Source organism: Bolinopsis microptera, chromosome 1 (assembly GCF_026151205.1).
Source record: "Bolinopsis microptera isolate Bmic1 chromosome 1, MBARI_Bmic_1.0, whole genome shotgun sequence".
Classification (NCBI taxonomy): domain Eukaryota; kingdom Metazoa; phylum Ctenophora; class Tentaculata; order Lobata; family Bolinopsidae; genus Bolinopsis; species Bolinopsis microptera.
The window spans coordinates 9,769,800-9,783,221 of NC_087072.1; the positions used below are offsets into that span (position 1 = coordinate 9,769,800).

Here is a 13,422-nt window from a genome sequence, read left to right on the forward strand (position 1 = left end):
GATTAATTGGTTTCTGGGCAAAGATTTCATCTAATCTGTCAAATTTGTGTTCAGAAAATTTCATATTTGAAAATGGGACCGACTTTTGAAAATACACCTTTCTTTTTGTTAAGCTTTCTGCTGTGGGCTTCCTCCGACCGAAATCAAACTTCCAGCACCTCAATCGTGTCATATGCCACCTATAGTTGACTTACTAAATGGTTGCGGGTGAGAAATTCAGTCAAAACTGGAAATTTCATCTTCAAAAACTGAAAATGGGACAGAGATTGGGACAATATGATTTTACAATTTTATTCGCAATTTTGGCTTCCAGTACCCCGATTTGGTTTCATACCATCATCAATTAACTGACTAATTGGTTTCTGGGCAAAAATTTCATCTAATCTGTCAAATTTGTGTTCAGAAACTTTCATATTTGAAAATGGGACAGACTTTTGAAAATAAAACATTTCGTTTTGTTAAGCTTTCTGCTGTGGGCTTCCTCCGACCGAAATCAAACTTCAAGCACCTCAATTGGGTCATATGCCACCTATAGTTGGCTTACTAATTGGTTACGGGTGAGAAATTCAGTCAAAACTGTAAAATTTCGGTCCTGCAAATTTCATCTCAAAAACTGAAAATGGGACAGAAATTGGGACAATATGATTTTACAATTTTATTCGCGATTTTGGCTTCCAGTACCCCGATTTGATTTCATACCATCATCAATTAACTGACAAATTGGTTTCTGGGCAAAAATTTCATCTAATCTGTCAAATTTGTGTTAAGAAAATTTCATATTTGAAAATGGGACAGACTTTTGAAAATACAACTTTTCGTTTTGTTAAGCTTTCTGCTGTGGGATTCCTCTGACCGAAATCAAACTTCCAGCACCTCAATCGTGTCATATGCCACCTATATAATAGTTGACTAACTGGTTGCGGGTGAGAAATTCAGTAAAAACTGTAAAATTTCGGTCTGGAATTACCTGGAAATTTCATCTTCAAAAACTGAAAATGGGACAGAGATTGGGACAATATGATTTTACAATTTTATTCGGGATTTTGGCTTCCAGTACCCCGATTTAGTTTCATACCATCATCAATTAACTGACTAATTGGTTTCTGGGCAAAAATTTCATCTAATCTGTCAAATTTGCGTTCAGAAAATTTGCAGATTCTGATCAGATTTGTGATATACACATGTGATATATTGTGATATACATATCGATGGTTATCCTAATGTTTTCAATCCCGTGGTCTAACCCTGAGCTACCTTACTTTGTATATCTTTGTCACGTGATAATCTTTCTCTTTATGTTCGGAAGTCTGTTGTTAAGTATGAACTTTATAAATGCCAGCAACATGTTAATAACGGTTGTTCTGAGCCTGAACCAGACACTTTTTAATTTCTCGTTCTTTTGAGAATCAATTAATGATATTGCATCTGTAACTTATCTCTGTGTAAGAGATAAAAGAACTCACAACATATTCGATATGGCAAACAACTTGGGCGGGTGTTTTAGTTACATCAATGTCGCTACACCATGTTTGAAACACTCGCGCCTGATTGGGTAGTCTAATATCACGTGACTTACCTCAGGGCGCCAATCACCGCGCGGCGTGCCGTCTCCTTAAATCCGCAATGACCGCATTCGATTGGTCTTTTAGTGTCACGTGACTTGTCGTAGAAGACCAATCAGTGGACAGTATCATAACTACAGGGACAAGGACTTCAGAACGAAGTGATCCTATTCCCAGTGTAGTTCTTGGAGTTGTTTGGTAGTTCTGTTTTGGTAAACATTCCCAGTGTCCTGTATTAGTCCAGTCATTTATGGAAATGAACCTGCAAATCTTCAGATACTCACGAAACTTTGCACAGACCTTCCCAAAGGTATGAATAAACGTTTTTCGGTTGGAGACATTTTTTTACAGTGGGGAAAACCCAGGAGGGCCACGCCCATATTGACCTAATAATGTAACTGACCCTTTGCTTCTGAAGATCGTAGAGACTTCAAAATAGGCTTAAACGAAGCCGCATAAGCATGTTTATATAGAAGTTATTGATCAACACATGGCCGAAAATCCTTACTTTCGGGAAATTCGCCAAAAACCATTTTGGGCGTGGCGCTGAGCCCATTTTACTAACTTTTGATACTTTGCTTACTTTTCGAGTTATTCGGGGGGAAACCAGAGAAAATTTGCACGATATAGAGCAAAATAGGTTATATCAGCCATTTTTGCCTCCCGTTCTATGTTAATAACTCAAAAAGTGATCATTTTAGGGTACATGTTGCTTCATAAGTTGTATATAAACATGGCCATTCTGCACAATTTGTACTCATTCAAAAATCTCTAGGGCCTTCATAGCCCAATTTACCAGATACCAATATTTTTGCATGATTTCTAGTACCGAAAATCAGTTTTCGCCAATAACTGAAAAAGTAAGCACTTTAAGGCATATGTTTCTTCATGCCAATTGCGGTTCTTTCGCACTTCATCCGAAGACTCTATCACGATCATATCAAAAGTTAGTAAAATGGGCTCAGCGCCACCCCCAAAATGGTTTATGGCGAATTTCTCGAAAAGTAAGGATTTTTTTTGAAGTCCCTACGACCTTCAGAAGCAAAGGGTCAGTTACATTATTGGGTCAATATGGGCGTGGCCCTCCTGGGTTTTCCCCACGGTAAAAAAATGTCTCCAACCGAAAATCGTTTATTCATACCTTTGGGAAGGTCTGTGCAAAGTTTCGTGAGTATCTGAAAATTTGCGGGTTCATTTCCATACATACATGTTACATGGCGAGATCTCCATCCAAAAGGATTAGTCTGCGTCGACTGCGTCATTACTTTGTATTATACAACTTCGGCGGGTAACATTTCTCCATCCCTTTCGGTCTGCAGCTAATCTTCTCATACAATCAATCGTGAGTCCATTCCGATCCAATCTCTGCTCAGCATCCTCAATAAATACATCATTTAAGCTCTTCCTAGGCCTGCCTCTTGATCTCTTCCCATGCTTGGGTTTCCATTCAAGTAAATAGTTGGGTAACCGATCTTCAGGCATTCTACTGACATGTCCAAACCAACGCAGCCGTTTTGTTGTTATTATGTCAGCAAGAGCAGTTATTGATGCCCTTCTTAAAACATCCTCATTACTTACTCGATGGAACCACCTCACTCTCAGGATTCTTCTTAAGCAGTACTGATGGAAAGACTCCAATCTTCTTGTCTGCACTTGAGTCGTGTTCCATATCTCACATCCATAGGTCAGAATGGTAAGAACAGCTGCGATGTAGATTCGCACTTTGTTGTTAATGCTTATGTTCTTATTCTTCCAAATGTTGTTGAGTTGGTTAAAAGCTCCAGTTGCTTTTCCAATCCTGACACTTATTTCTTTATCAATCTTGCCATCTGATGTAATTGTGGCACCCAAATAAGTGAATTGAGTGACCTGCTTTGCAGAGTTTCCATCGACAGTTATATCTATGGTCCTATTCTCTGGGAGTGGGTGCTGCGATGTATCTTTCCCAATGACCATGATCTCTGTTTTCTTTGCGTTCATCTTAAGACCCCCGAGCCCACAGTATTTCGCAATATTGTCCGTAGTTTCTTGCAGTCCTTCAACAGTGTCATCCATTCCTGCGATGTCATCAGCATAGTCCAGATCAATGACACATTTTTCCGGTTGTCTGGAACTTTGTCTGTACTGAAGAGTAAAACCACGGGATATATTTTTAAACTTCTCTGCAAGTTCTAATCCCCAGTTAAGTACAAGATTAAAAATGGGGGGCCCTTGCACATCACCTTGTCCAGTCCCCGAATCGACATCAAACCATCTTGTCAATTCTCCATTGACACGAACTGCACTTTCAGTTGCTCTAAAGAACGCTTTGAAAACATTGATATATTTTGTCGGAAGACCATAATGTTCAAAAGCTTTCCAAATAAAGTCACGATTGATTGAATCAAAAGCAGCTTTAAAATCAATAAAGTTTATGTACAAAGGGACGTTGAATTCTATACAATTGTGTATTATACAATGAAGTGAGTACAGCTGATCTATACAAGAACGGTTTCTCCTGAAACCACACTGATTCTCTCTGAGCAATTTTTCAAGCCCATTACTCAGTCTTTTTAACAACACAATTTGGAATAACTTTGATACAGTTGAACGTAACGTTATACCTCTGTTATTGTTGCAATATGTGAGGTCCCCTTACTTTGGGATGATGGTGATTATTCCTTTTCTCCAATCATTAGGAATATCCTCACTTTTCCACACAGTTTCAAAAAGATCCTTTAACCAAGGCAGAAGTCCAGAAGAACCGTACTTTAACTGCTCATTTGAAATTTCATCAATTCCAGCACTCTTGTAGTTCTTCAACTTCTTGATAGCTTCCTCAATTTCAAACAAGGACGGTGGTTCATCATCATTACTAAGGTATTCAAAAGAAAGTAACTTTTCATCCTGATCCAATATAGAGAAATCCACCGCATTTGCTGCTGGCGTCAAGAGTTCTTCAAAATATTCGGCCCAGCGATGTGACTGAGCTTCGGGATCTGATATAAGTGTCCCATTCTTATCCCGCACTGCCGCAGATCTGCTTACTCTCTTGTTTGTTAAGGATTTTATTTTCTGCCAAACATCTCTTTGTTGGCCCTGCTTGGCAGCATCTTCTAATTCCTCAGCTACTCTAACAGCCCAAGCATTATCATCTCTTTTACAGTTCTGCCTAACAAGGCCGTTAATCCGCGAGTACTTAGCACGGTTCTCAGCAGTACTGGGTTTCTTTCATTTCCATAAATGCCCTAAATGACTGTACTATATACATGTTCGGCTTCTAAATTTTACAGATTGGTTTATATATTTGCACAGTGCAAGTACATAAACCGTCATAACTTTTCTCGTTTTCTACGAAATGAGTTTTAATGTCTTCGGATAATCTTTACTCTCAGCTCTGGTTCAAGTCTGGTCTCTGTTATCTATCTCTACCAGGTTACTAAAACTATGACAAATGTATAAAACGTATCAATTTGTAGACTTATATTATTTTGTATTTCTATTTTATTATATATTGTTAAAGCTTTCGCTGACGTTAAGGAAAGTAGAGATTGTCCAGCAAGGGTGTTAATTAGCCGCAATCCTCCCAAGATAAAATACGTTAGGATCTTAAGATTTTTTAGATATCATTGAGCATAAGCAGTGATACAACGTATCTCGGGATGATCCGCAGAGTCTCGACTAGTTTCGGCTTACCGCCATCAACAGGATCGATGAATCATCTAGCGGGAAATTTGAAATCAATTATCAATAAACAACATTCCGAAAGTATAAAAGTAAAATTCAAAAGAAAAAGTCAGTAGGAAAAAGTACGAAGTAGGTAATGTAAATAAGGTAACTACTGTGAAAGCATGGAGTGGGCCAAAACAACTACAAAACGTGCAGAGTAAGACTGAACTGAGATATTCCTACTGACTTTTTCTTTTGAATTTTACTTTTATACTTTCGGAATGTTGTTTATTGATAATTGATTTCAAATTTCCCGCTAGATGATTCATCGATCCTGTTGATGGCGGTAAGCCGAAATTAGTCGAGACTCTGCGGATCATCCCGAGATACGTTGTATCACTGCTTATGCTCAACGATATCTAAAAAATTATATATTGTTATAGCATGGTCGCGAAAAGCTGGCTGTTACAAGCTCGAAATCGCATCATTAGTCATTACACTAAAAGCTCAAAATTAAGTGAAATCTTTTCGCGGTTAAAATTAATACTCAATGTACTGCCTAGGGCCAGGCACTGATAGGAAGACTAAAGGGATAGCTACCAATGCAAACAAAGGAGCTGTGGTGGAGGAAAGAGAAACAGTTGTAGTGAGCAGTACCGAGTTTTTAACGCCCGGCCCCTCATTTGGTGAGTTTTCTTTAAGATACTCGATAAAGATTGATAAAATATTTCAAAAGGACAGGATAGTTGAGTGGTAAAATGTTCGTGTATTTACTCTTCATATTGAGTAACCTGTCAACGTCTAGTTTTGGCAGATTCGGATAACTTGTAGGAGCTATCACTAAAAAAGTATTTTAATTTTCTAATGATCTTCTCTATCCGATTACCGGGTTCCGTTTGAGCTGTTAGGTTTCGAGGGAAACTTACTTTCTGTGAATAAGGTTGTGTTGGAAATGCTCAAATTGATACGCTTAAAAACAGAAACAACACAATCAATTGTTGAATTTTAATGGCAATACAATCAATTTTAAAATAATGTATTGTATTTGTGGTGGCTCCGAAACTTTGAAGGCTAATCAAGCCCGCACCTCCCTAATCCATATGCCGTTATTGCAATGGCGATATCCAAAAATTCAGAATGCCAGCGTTAAAATTCATGGTGATTTAAAGCATGAAATTCATGAATTACAGCAAATGGTCCCTGAATAAAAGAAAGCAAATTCGAATAGATATATATTTTGAAAATCTGGAAAGCAATATAATCCCGAGCTAGAACAGCTGATCATATGATTTGCAGCTTTCCAAGAAGCCAAATCAATCACTCAATCCTATCGGTTTTAAATTAATATTATGACTTGCTCTTCTTAGATTTTTTAGATTTTTTCGCATGCCCATCTTTATCTTCAGTAGTTTTCTCCCCTTTATCTTTATGTTTCCTTTCCTTTTTTTCGTCTCTGTTTTTCTTATCCTTTTTAGATTTCTGAGTGTGGGATTGGATTATCATTTGTGTATCTTGATCTAATGTGGGAAACTATCGTAATTTACGTACAAAAAATGACTTTTTCATATCACAATTTCAAACGTTTAACTGCACTATATACTGTAATACAAAACAAATACGTACCTTTTTCTCTCTCTCTTGTTTCTCAACCCGCTGTATCAACTCCTCCGTCATTGCTTCATCTTCTCCTATCTTCCTTTGTGTCGCCTCCATTCCCACATTCAATGGAACAACTGTCACTCCGTTAACACTCGCTCCATTTTCGATAACAGTTGGTGCATCTGAGGATAATTGTTCTGCTTCCGCATGTGCTGCAGCAGCCTCGATATCAGCAGCGATTGTTGATTCTGGTTCGGGTTCGGCAGTGGTTTCCAGTTCTGCTTCGGTGGTGGGTGTCGTTTCTGGTTCAATAGCAGTTACTGGTTCGGGTTCGGCAGTGGTTTCCGGCTCTGCTTCAGCGGTGGGTGCCGATTCTGATTCAATAGCAGCTACTGGTTCGGGTTCGGCAGTGGTTTTCGGTTCTGCTTCAGCGGTGGGTCCCAATTCTGATTCAATAGCAGCTACTGGTTCGGGTTCGGCAGTGGTTTCCGGTTCTGCTCCAGTGGTGGGTGCCGATTCTGATTCAATAGCAGCTACTGGTTCGGGTTCGGCAATAGTTTCCGGTTCTGTTTCAGCGGTGGGTGCCGATTCTGATTCAATAGCAGCTACTGGTTCGGGTTCGGCAGTGGTTTCCGGCTCTGCTTCAGCGGTGGGTGCCGATTCTGATTCAATAGCAGCTACTGGTTCGGGTTCGGCAATGGTTTCCGGTTCTGCTTCAGTGGTGGGTACCGATTCTGATTCAATAGCAGCTACTGGTTCGGGTTCGGCAGTGGTTTCCGGTTCTGCTTCAGTGGTGGGTGCCGATTCTGATTCAATAGCAGCTACTGGTTCGGGTTCGGCAATGGTTTCCGATTCTGCTTCAGCGGTGGGTGCCGATTCTGATTCAATAGCAGCTACTGGTTCGGGTTCGGCAGTGGTTTTTGGCTCTGCTTCAGTGGTGGGTACCGATTCTGATTCAATAACAGCTACTGGTTCAGGTTCGGCAATGGTTTCCGGTTCTGCTTCAGCGATGGGTGCCGATTCTGATTCAATAGCAGCTACTGGTTCGGGTTCGTCAATGGTTTTCGGTTCTGCTTCAGTAGTTACTGCTACTTCTGGTTCAGTGGAAGATGCAAGTTCTGTTTCAGTGGTCGATACCATGTCTGGTTCGCTAGTGGCTGCCGATTCTGGCTCAGTAGTTGCTGCCAGTTCTGGTTCAGGTTCTGCCTCAGTGGTAGATGCTAATTCAGGTTCTGTCTCAGTTATAGTGGCTGCTGGTTCTGGTTCAGTAGTGGCTAGCTGTTCTTGTTCAGTAGTTTTCTTCTGTTCATCATCTGCTGGCTCAATTGTCCGCTCTTCATCTAAAGGTGTGTTCTCTTGTTTTACTCCTTCATCAATTTGAACGAAATCTTGAGTCATTGGTGAAGTTGGTGATGGTGAACCGAGGGATCGACCTGATATGCTCCTTGTACGCTGCAGCACAATATCCTGCGTAAAATTGTTTAATTTTATTCGAAATTATGGCACATTGAAGTCAGCAAATATGAACAAAAGAAGTAAAGGAGAAGCCGTCTAAATAACGTAGTCGTTCTCTTATCGAGGCGTGTAAGTTATATAATTACAATTATAAAGGGCCTGTCTCTGATTATTTGAAGACTCTGACAAGTTCGTGAAATTTGACAGCCATACCACGATGAACATAAAATGTAACGGGCCATATCAGTCTTGTATTACTGACAGTGCGAAACGATTTTTTTAAAGAAACAGCGCTTCGATAAAGACCCAGGAAAAGTCATGTTCTCGTGTCTGTATCAGTAATAACACGATATTACTGATACTCTAACCGGAACGCAATAAGCAGGAATAATCTCTTACTTTTTCTTCCTTGGCAGCCAATCCATCGTACAGACTAGCCAAGTTTTTAACGGTCCCTCTTCTGTTTAGCTGTAGTATATTTTAAGTTATCATCGTGATGATTGAGTAGGTTAATAACTTAAACATTATTATCAAAAGTAATATCGAGAGAGGGATAAAAATAGCACTATTTTAAAAATTTAAAGAAAAAAAACTGTCTTTATACTTATATTTCCTAAAACTCACCGGGTTTGACTTTGCCATATTTCTCCAACGACAACAAATATATCGTCGTAACAACTGCAATCAAGCGAATGTGACCATAAAACAATTACTCTTGCACCATTCGATTATTTTAGCTGCTAATGTATTTCATTTATACTGTTTGTTTATGTTTACACCGTGACAACCTGTTAAAAAGCACCTATGAAGTATGAAATGCTGACCTGAATGATAATAATTGCTTATTAGATGTCAAACTCAAGCACAACTAAGCTAGCCTACACTGTATAGTATGTACACAGAAACTAAATTTGAGCGCAGCAGCATACACAGATACAGACATTGCCATTTGGACCTGTACTGGTCCATTTAAAGTTAAATTAGCATAATTATTTAACACATTATTGTCAAGTGCTTGTTCTCAGATATTCTTTGTTTGTTTGTGGGTTACCCCACTCTACCTCAATACTTAAGTAAAAAGGCTACGTCCACATAATGGCTGAGATCTAATGATATTGCAAGTACTTATTAAGATACAAAAGAACAATACTAGATTCTGGTTTGTTTATTGTTAGTTGACTGGGTCAGATACATTGATCCGATTGTAGTCTCTGATGTTGGCAATCTTGTAGAGCTATGATGTTTGTGTGAATTACAAAGCCTCTAATGTTCAAATTACTAATCGACCGTAATTGAGTGGTTGAACTGATTAGAAAATAATAGGAAAAAAGAAGATTTTTAGAGGATGATTTTGTTAAGCGTAATTAAAAGTGTAAAAAATTGTAAAATAGTGTAAAATAGTGTAAAATAGTGTAAAATAGTGTAAAATAGTGTAAAATAGTGTGAAATAGTGTAAAATAGTGTGAAAAAATGGTATCTTTTTTAATATAATTTTTACTACACCATACACCAAAAAAGGCAAAAGTGTAGTGTAAAATAGTGTAAAAAAAGTGTAGTGCACACACCCCCCCCCCCCCCCCCCCCCCCCGAGCATGTTTGTGGATGATGATCTGATCACTTTGAGTGAATACTGATAGTGACGTTCCTTAAAACCGAAGAAATTTGCGTTATAGCGCTTCGGTTGCTGTCCTATAAGTGCTGGATCACGTATCTGCAAGATCTTAAAAGGGTCATAACTCGGTTAAATTGTAAACAACCAACTTGAAATTTTGGGAAAGCACTTCAATTATCAAGCCAAATGTGTCTAGAAACTTTGAAGTTCCTAACTGAAAGCGTTCTCACTTAATGGTGAAAACGTAATTACGTTGTGTTGAAACTTTGAAAAAGTGTTTTAAATTTAGATCGACTGTATTTTCGGTTGGGATGGATGTTTTTTCATGCGATAAAAACTTACTTTCAAAGAACGCTTTTAGTTTCCTCCCTGTGACCACGGGTTTTCTAGTCTTACTTATAATTCAGAGAATTCTTTTTGTACACTGTACACTGTACGACCGCCCACGTGCAAATTAGGTAAAAAGCAGAAGGTTGCAAAGTAACCATGGTAACGACGGTTATTACACGCACGTGCACGTGCAAAGATTGGCAAACGGCATTTTTATCGGTTTTGTTGATATTGCGTTTTGCTTCAGTTTGTGCGAGCAACATTTTACTATTTTAATCGGCTGTATCTTCGGTGGGGATCATGAATACTTTTTGACACGATTAAAACTGACTGCCAAAGAATACTATTACTCTATTAGGTTTCTCCCTGTGACCACGGGTTTTCTAGTCTATATTATAATTCAGAGGATTCCCTTTGTACAATGTACGTACACTGTACGACCGCCCACGTGCAAATTAGGTAAAAAGCAAAAGGTTGGAAAGTAACTATGGTAACGAGGGTTGTTACACGCACGTGCACGTGCAAAGATTGTTAAAACGGTATTTTTATCGGTTTTGTTCAAGATATTACGTTGTGTATAGTGCGAGCAACATTTTAATCGGCTGTATCTTCGGTTGAGTAGTAGGATATTTTTTGACTCGATTTAAACTTACTATCAAAAAATACTATTAGCTTCCTCCCTGGCCCTGTAACCACGGGTTTTCTAGTATATTGATAAGTTGATAGTAAATCGATAAAGTCATAATTAAGGAAAATACGTGAAAAATAATTGGGGAAAATAATGATGGTGACCTAAATTTTGGTAGTCCGAAAATATGGTGTTTTTTTCCCGAAAACCACCCACTTTCGTATCATTTAAATATGTCTCGTAAGGTAGTAAAACAATCGTTCTCTTTTTCATATAAAGGATTTACTAATAAAAACTATAAAAGATTATACAGAAAGCTATGATAAGAAAATATTATTTTGCTAAACATAAAAATGTTCTACCCAGTGCATGGCTACATGTACAGATGTACTGTTAGTAAGTTAACAGTTAACGAAGTCCGTTCTACGGGAATATGTCAATTTACCATCACCGGGCTTGCCAGTTCAAAAGTTCAAATGACGTAGACAACGCTTAGGCTGATTCTTTGTTCTTATTCTTCTTGCCTTTGCCTCCCTTCTTGCCTCCCTTATTCTTCTTATTCTTATTCTTCTTATTCTTCTTATTATTGCCTCCTTCTTCTTCCTCGTCTCCTGCTGCCTTGGCTGCCTTCTTTGCCTTCTTTTTGCAGATTTTAGCTTTCTTAGAACTGAGACCCTCACATGAAGACACCTCTCCGAGTTCTTCTTCTCCTCCTGCACCACCACAGGGGGTCACATCGTATTCCACGCTAGTCTCTGTGCAAGTAGGGTTCCTCAGCATCGCCATAGCGTTCTGCGGACACACTATTACTATCTCGCGTTATGAATTTATTATTAAATGAGCTATCATTTCCAAATTCTTGATCTCTTGTAAAAAACAAACTGTTCTTTAGAAAGTGCAATTCAGCTAAATCGGGTCTGAAAATTTACCGTAAAATGATTAAGGCCACCCTCAAATCCCGAGTTTTCTGTAGCTACTAAAAAAGCTTTTTTACAACTACAGTGATATGGGTATAAATCATTTTGCGGCACTCACCTCGTAGTATCCGAAGTATTCGGATATTCCAGAATTTGCAGCATCCTCATTCTCTGGGTAGAGGCGTTTGTAGATATCTCCCATTCCCGTTGCGGTATTCTTGACTGAAGTCTCCAAAACTGAAGAGAACAAGCTCTATTAGTATTATGAATCGTCTTAATGAGCTGTGTCATATCATACGATTGATTAAATGATCTTGACTGAATCCATATTATACATATTTAAACGTGCATTCTTTTGGCTGTGAAATTTTGTTGCATAATACATGTATTTGTTTGTCTTATCATAATTTAACTATAAGTGGTTGCACAAATTGGAACTCACCTTCATCTTGAATCATTGAAGCTGTGCAGCATCCAAGAAAGTATCCTGATAGACATCCTCACACTCTTCCACGCAGAACTTCTCGATTACAGCCTCTTTGATGTCTCCGAACGAGATGTCTTCAGCTTCCATATCAGCATATGCTGATAAATCGTACCTGGGGAATAATTAGGTTATTGCTATGGTAGAAAATATTACATTCATACATAAAACTGTAAGCTTGCTGAGCTCAACAATAGATAGTAAGTTGTAACGGGTTACGTGTAAATCGGAGATACAACAGTTATAATATAACGGCTGTACTAAGTGAATTCGAACTTGCACCCTCTTTACACTTTACAGCACACTGGGACCAGACAGTAACCTTAGGCAACCGAGCCACTTAGTTCAGACTTTGTTATAATTCTTATGTAGTAGCGCCCATTATCTATGATCTGTTCAATAACTTCATGTTCTATGCAATATTGAATATTTGCTTTACTGTACAATTTTAAAACGTTTTAATAAATATGAAGGAGGCTCACGTGGAACATTGTTCGGGAACTGCTACATCGTTGTTTCTGTTGTTGCCGCCGCGTTTATTCACAGCTGGGACCCCTCCAGTAGACTTAAGGAACCACTGGTAAAGGGTGTTGAAAGCTGGAAAAAGTGGTCGTCATTGAGATTGAAATGAAATGCGAGGTTTATAGTCGGTCCTTTGCAGCACATGCCGCATGCGTCATGTAACATTGATCATTTAAAATTTATACGCAGCAAATAGTTAAATAGTATAGTGAAAGAGATTATTATTCATTGATCGAGACATTTGTAAATTGTAACTAATGCCTAGTTGAAATGTTTACGGATCTATTTGTATTAAATATTGATATATTCACCTTTGTAGAAGTAAGTATAGCATTTGCCTTCATCGTCCTGGTTGGTCTGGCACAAGTTAGCCATGGTTCGTTCAAGCATAAGTGACATCTGATTTGGATAAATTTTAATTCCATGTCCGTTACAAAAATTGTAATTCAATATAATCAGTCAATAGTTGATCGTTCTTCTTTATTTCAAGTCACATTCTTATCAGTATTAATATATGATATTGTCTTACGTCATCCCAAGGTAATCTGTCTTTAACGACATCAACCCAGAAGTCCAACCAGTCTTCACCCTCGAGGTAGGCGGCGGATGTGTTCTAGAAAGTTAATAGACTTAATTAATTCCAGAAAGTTTTTACATTTTGCCAC

At 38.5% G+C, this 13,422-nt stretch overlaps 2 protein-coding genes across 2 annotated transcripts in view; both read right to left on the reverse strand.

Annotated features, from left to right (window-relative positions):
- Positions 1-6,272: 6,272 nt before the first annotated feature.
- Positions 6,273-9,210, reverse strand: LOC134825920 (proteoglycan 4-like). Its single transcript, XM_063838121.1, has 4 exons — positions 8,889-9,210; positions 8,664-8,732; positions 6,834-8,276; positions 6,273-6,689 (listed from the first exon to the last, which is right to left on the reverse strand). The coding sequence occupies exons 1-4, from the start codon at positions 8,904-8,906 to the stop codon at positions 6,558-6,560; spliced, it is 1,662 nt and encodes a 553-aa protein (XP_063694191.1). The 5' UTR covers positions 8,907-9,210; the 3' UTR covers positions 6,273-6,557.
- Positions 9,211-11,094: 1,884 nt separating this feature from the next.
- LOC134825922 (uncharacterized) overlaps positions 11,095-13,422 on the reverse strand; it is a 42,842-nt gene continuing 40,514 nt past the window's right edge. The window contains exons 6-11 of the mRNA XM_063838122.1: positions 13,287-13,370; positions 13,069-13,156; positions 12,718-12,832; positions 12,194-12,350; positions 11,870-11,988; positions 11,095-11,626 (exon numbers count right to left, since the gene is read on the reverse strand). Coding sequence (XP_063694192.1) covers positions 12,206-12,350; positions 12,718-12,832; positions 13,069-13,156; positions 13,287-13,370 — 432 coding nt within the window. The 3' untranslated portion in view covers positions 11,095-11,626; positions 11,870-11,988; positions 12,194-12,205. The remainder of the gene's footprint in view (positions 11,627-11,869; positions 11,989-12,193; positions 12,351-12,717; positions 12,833-13,068; positions 13,157-13,286; positions 13,371-13,422) is intronic.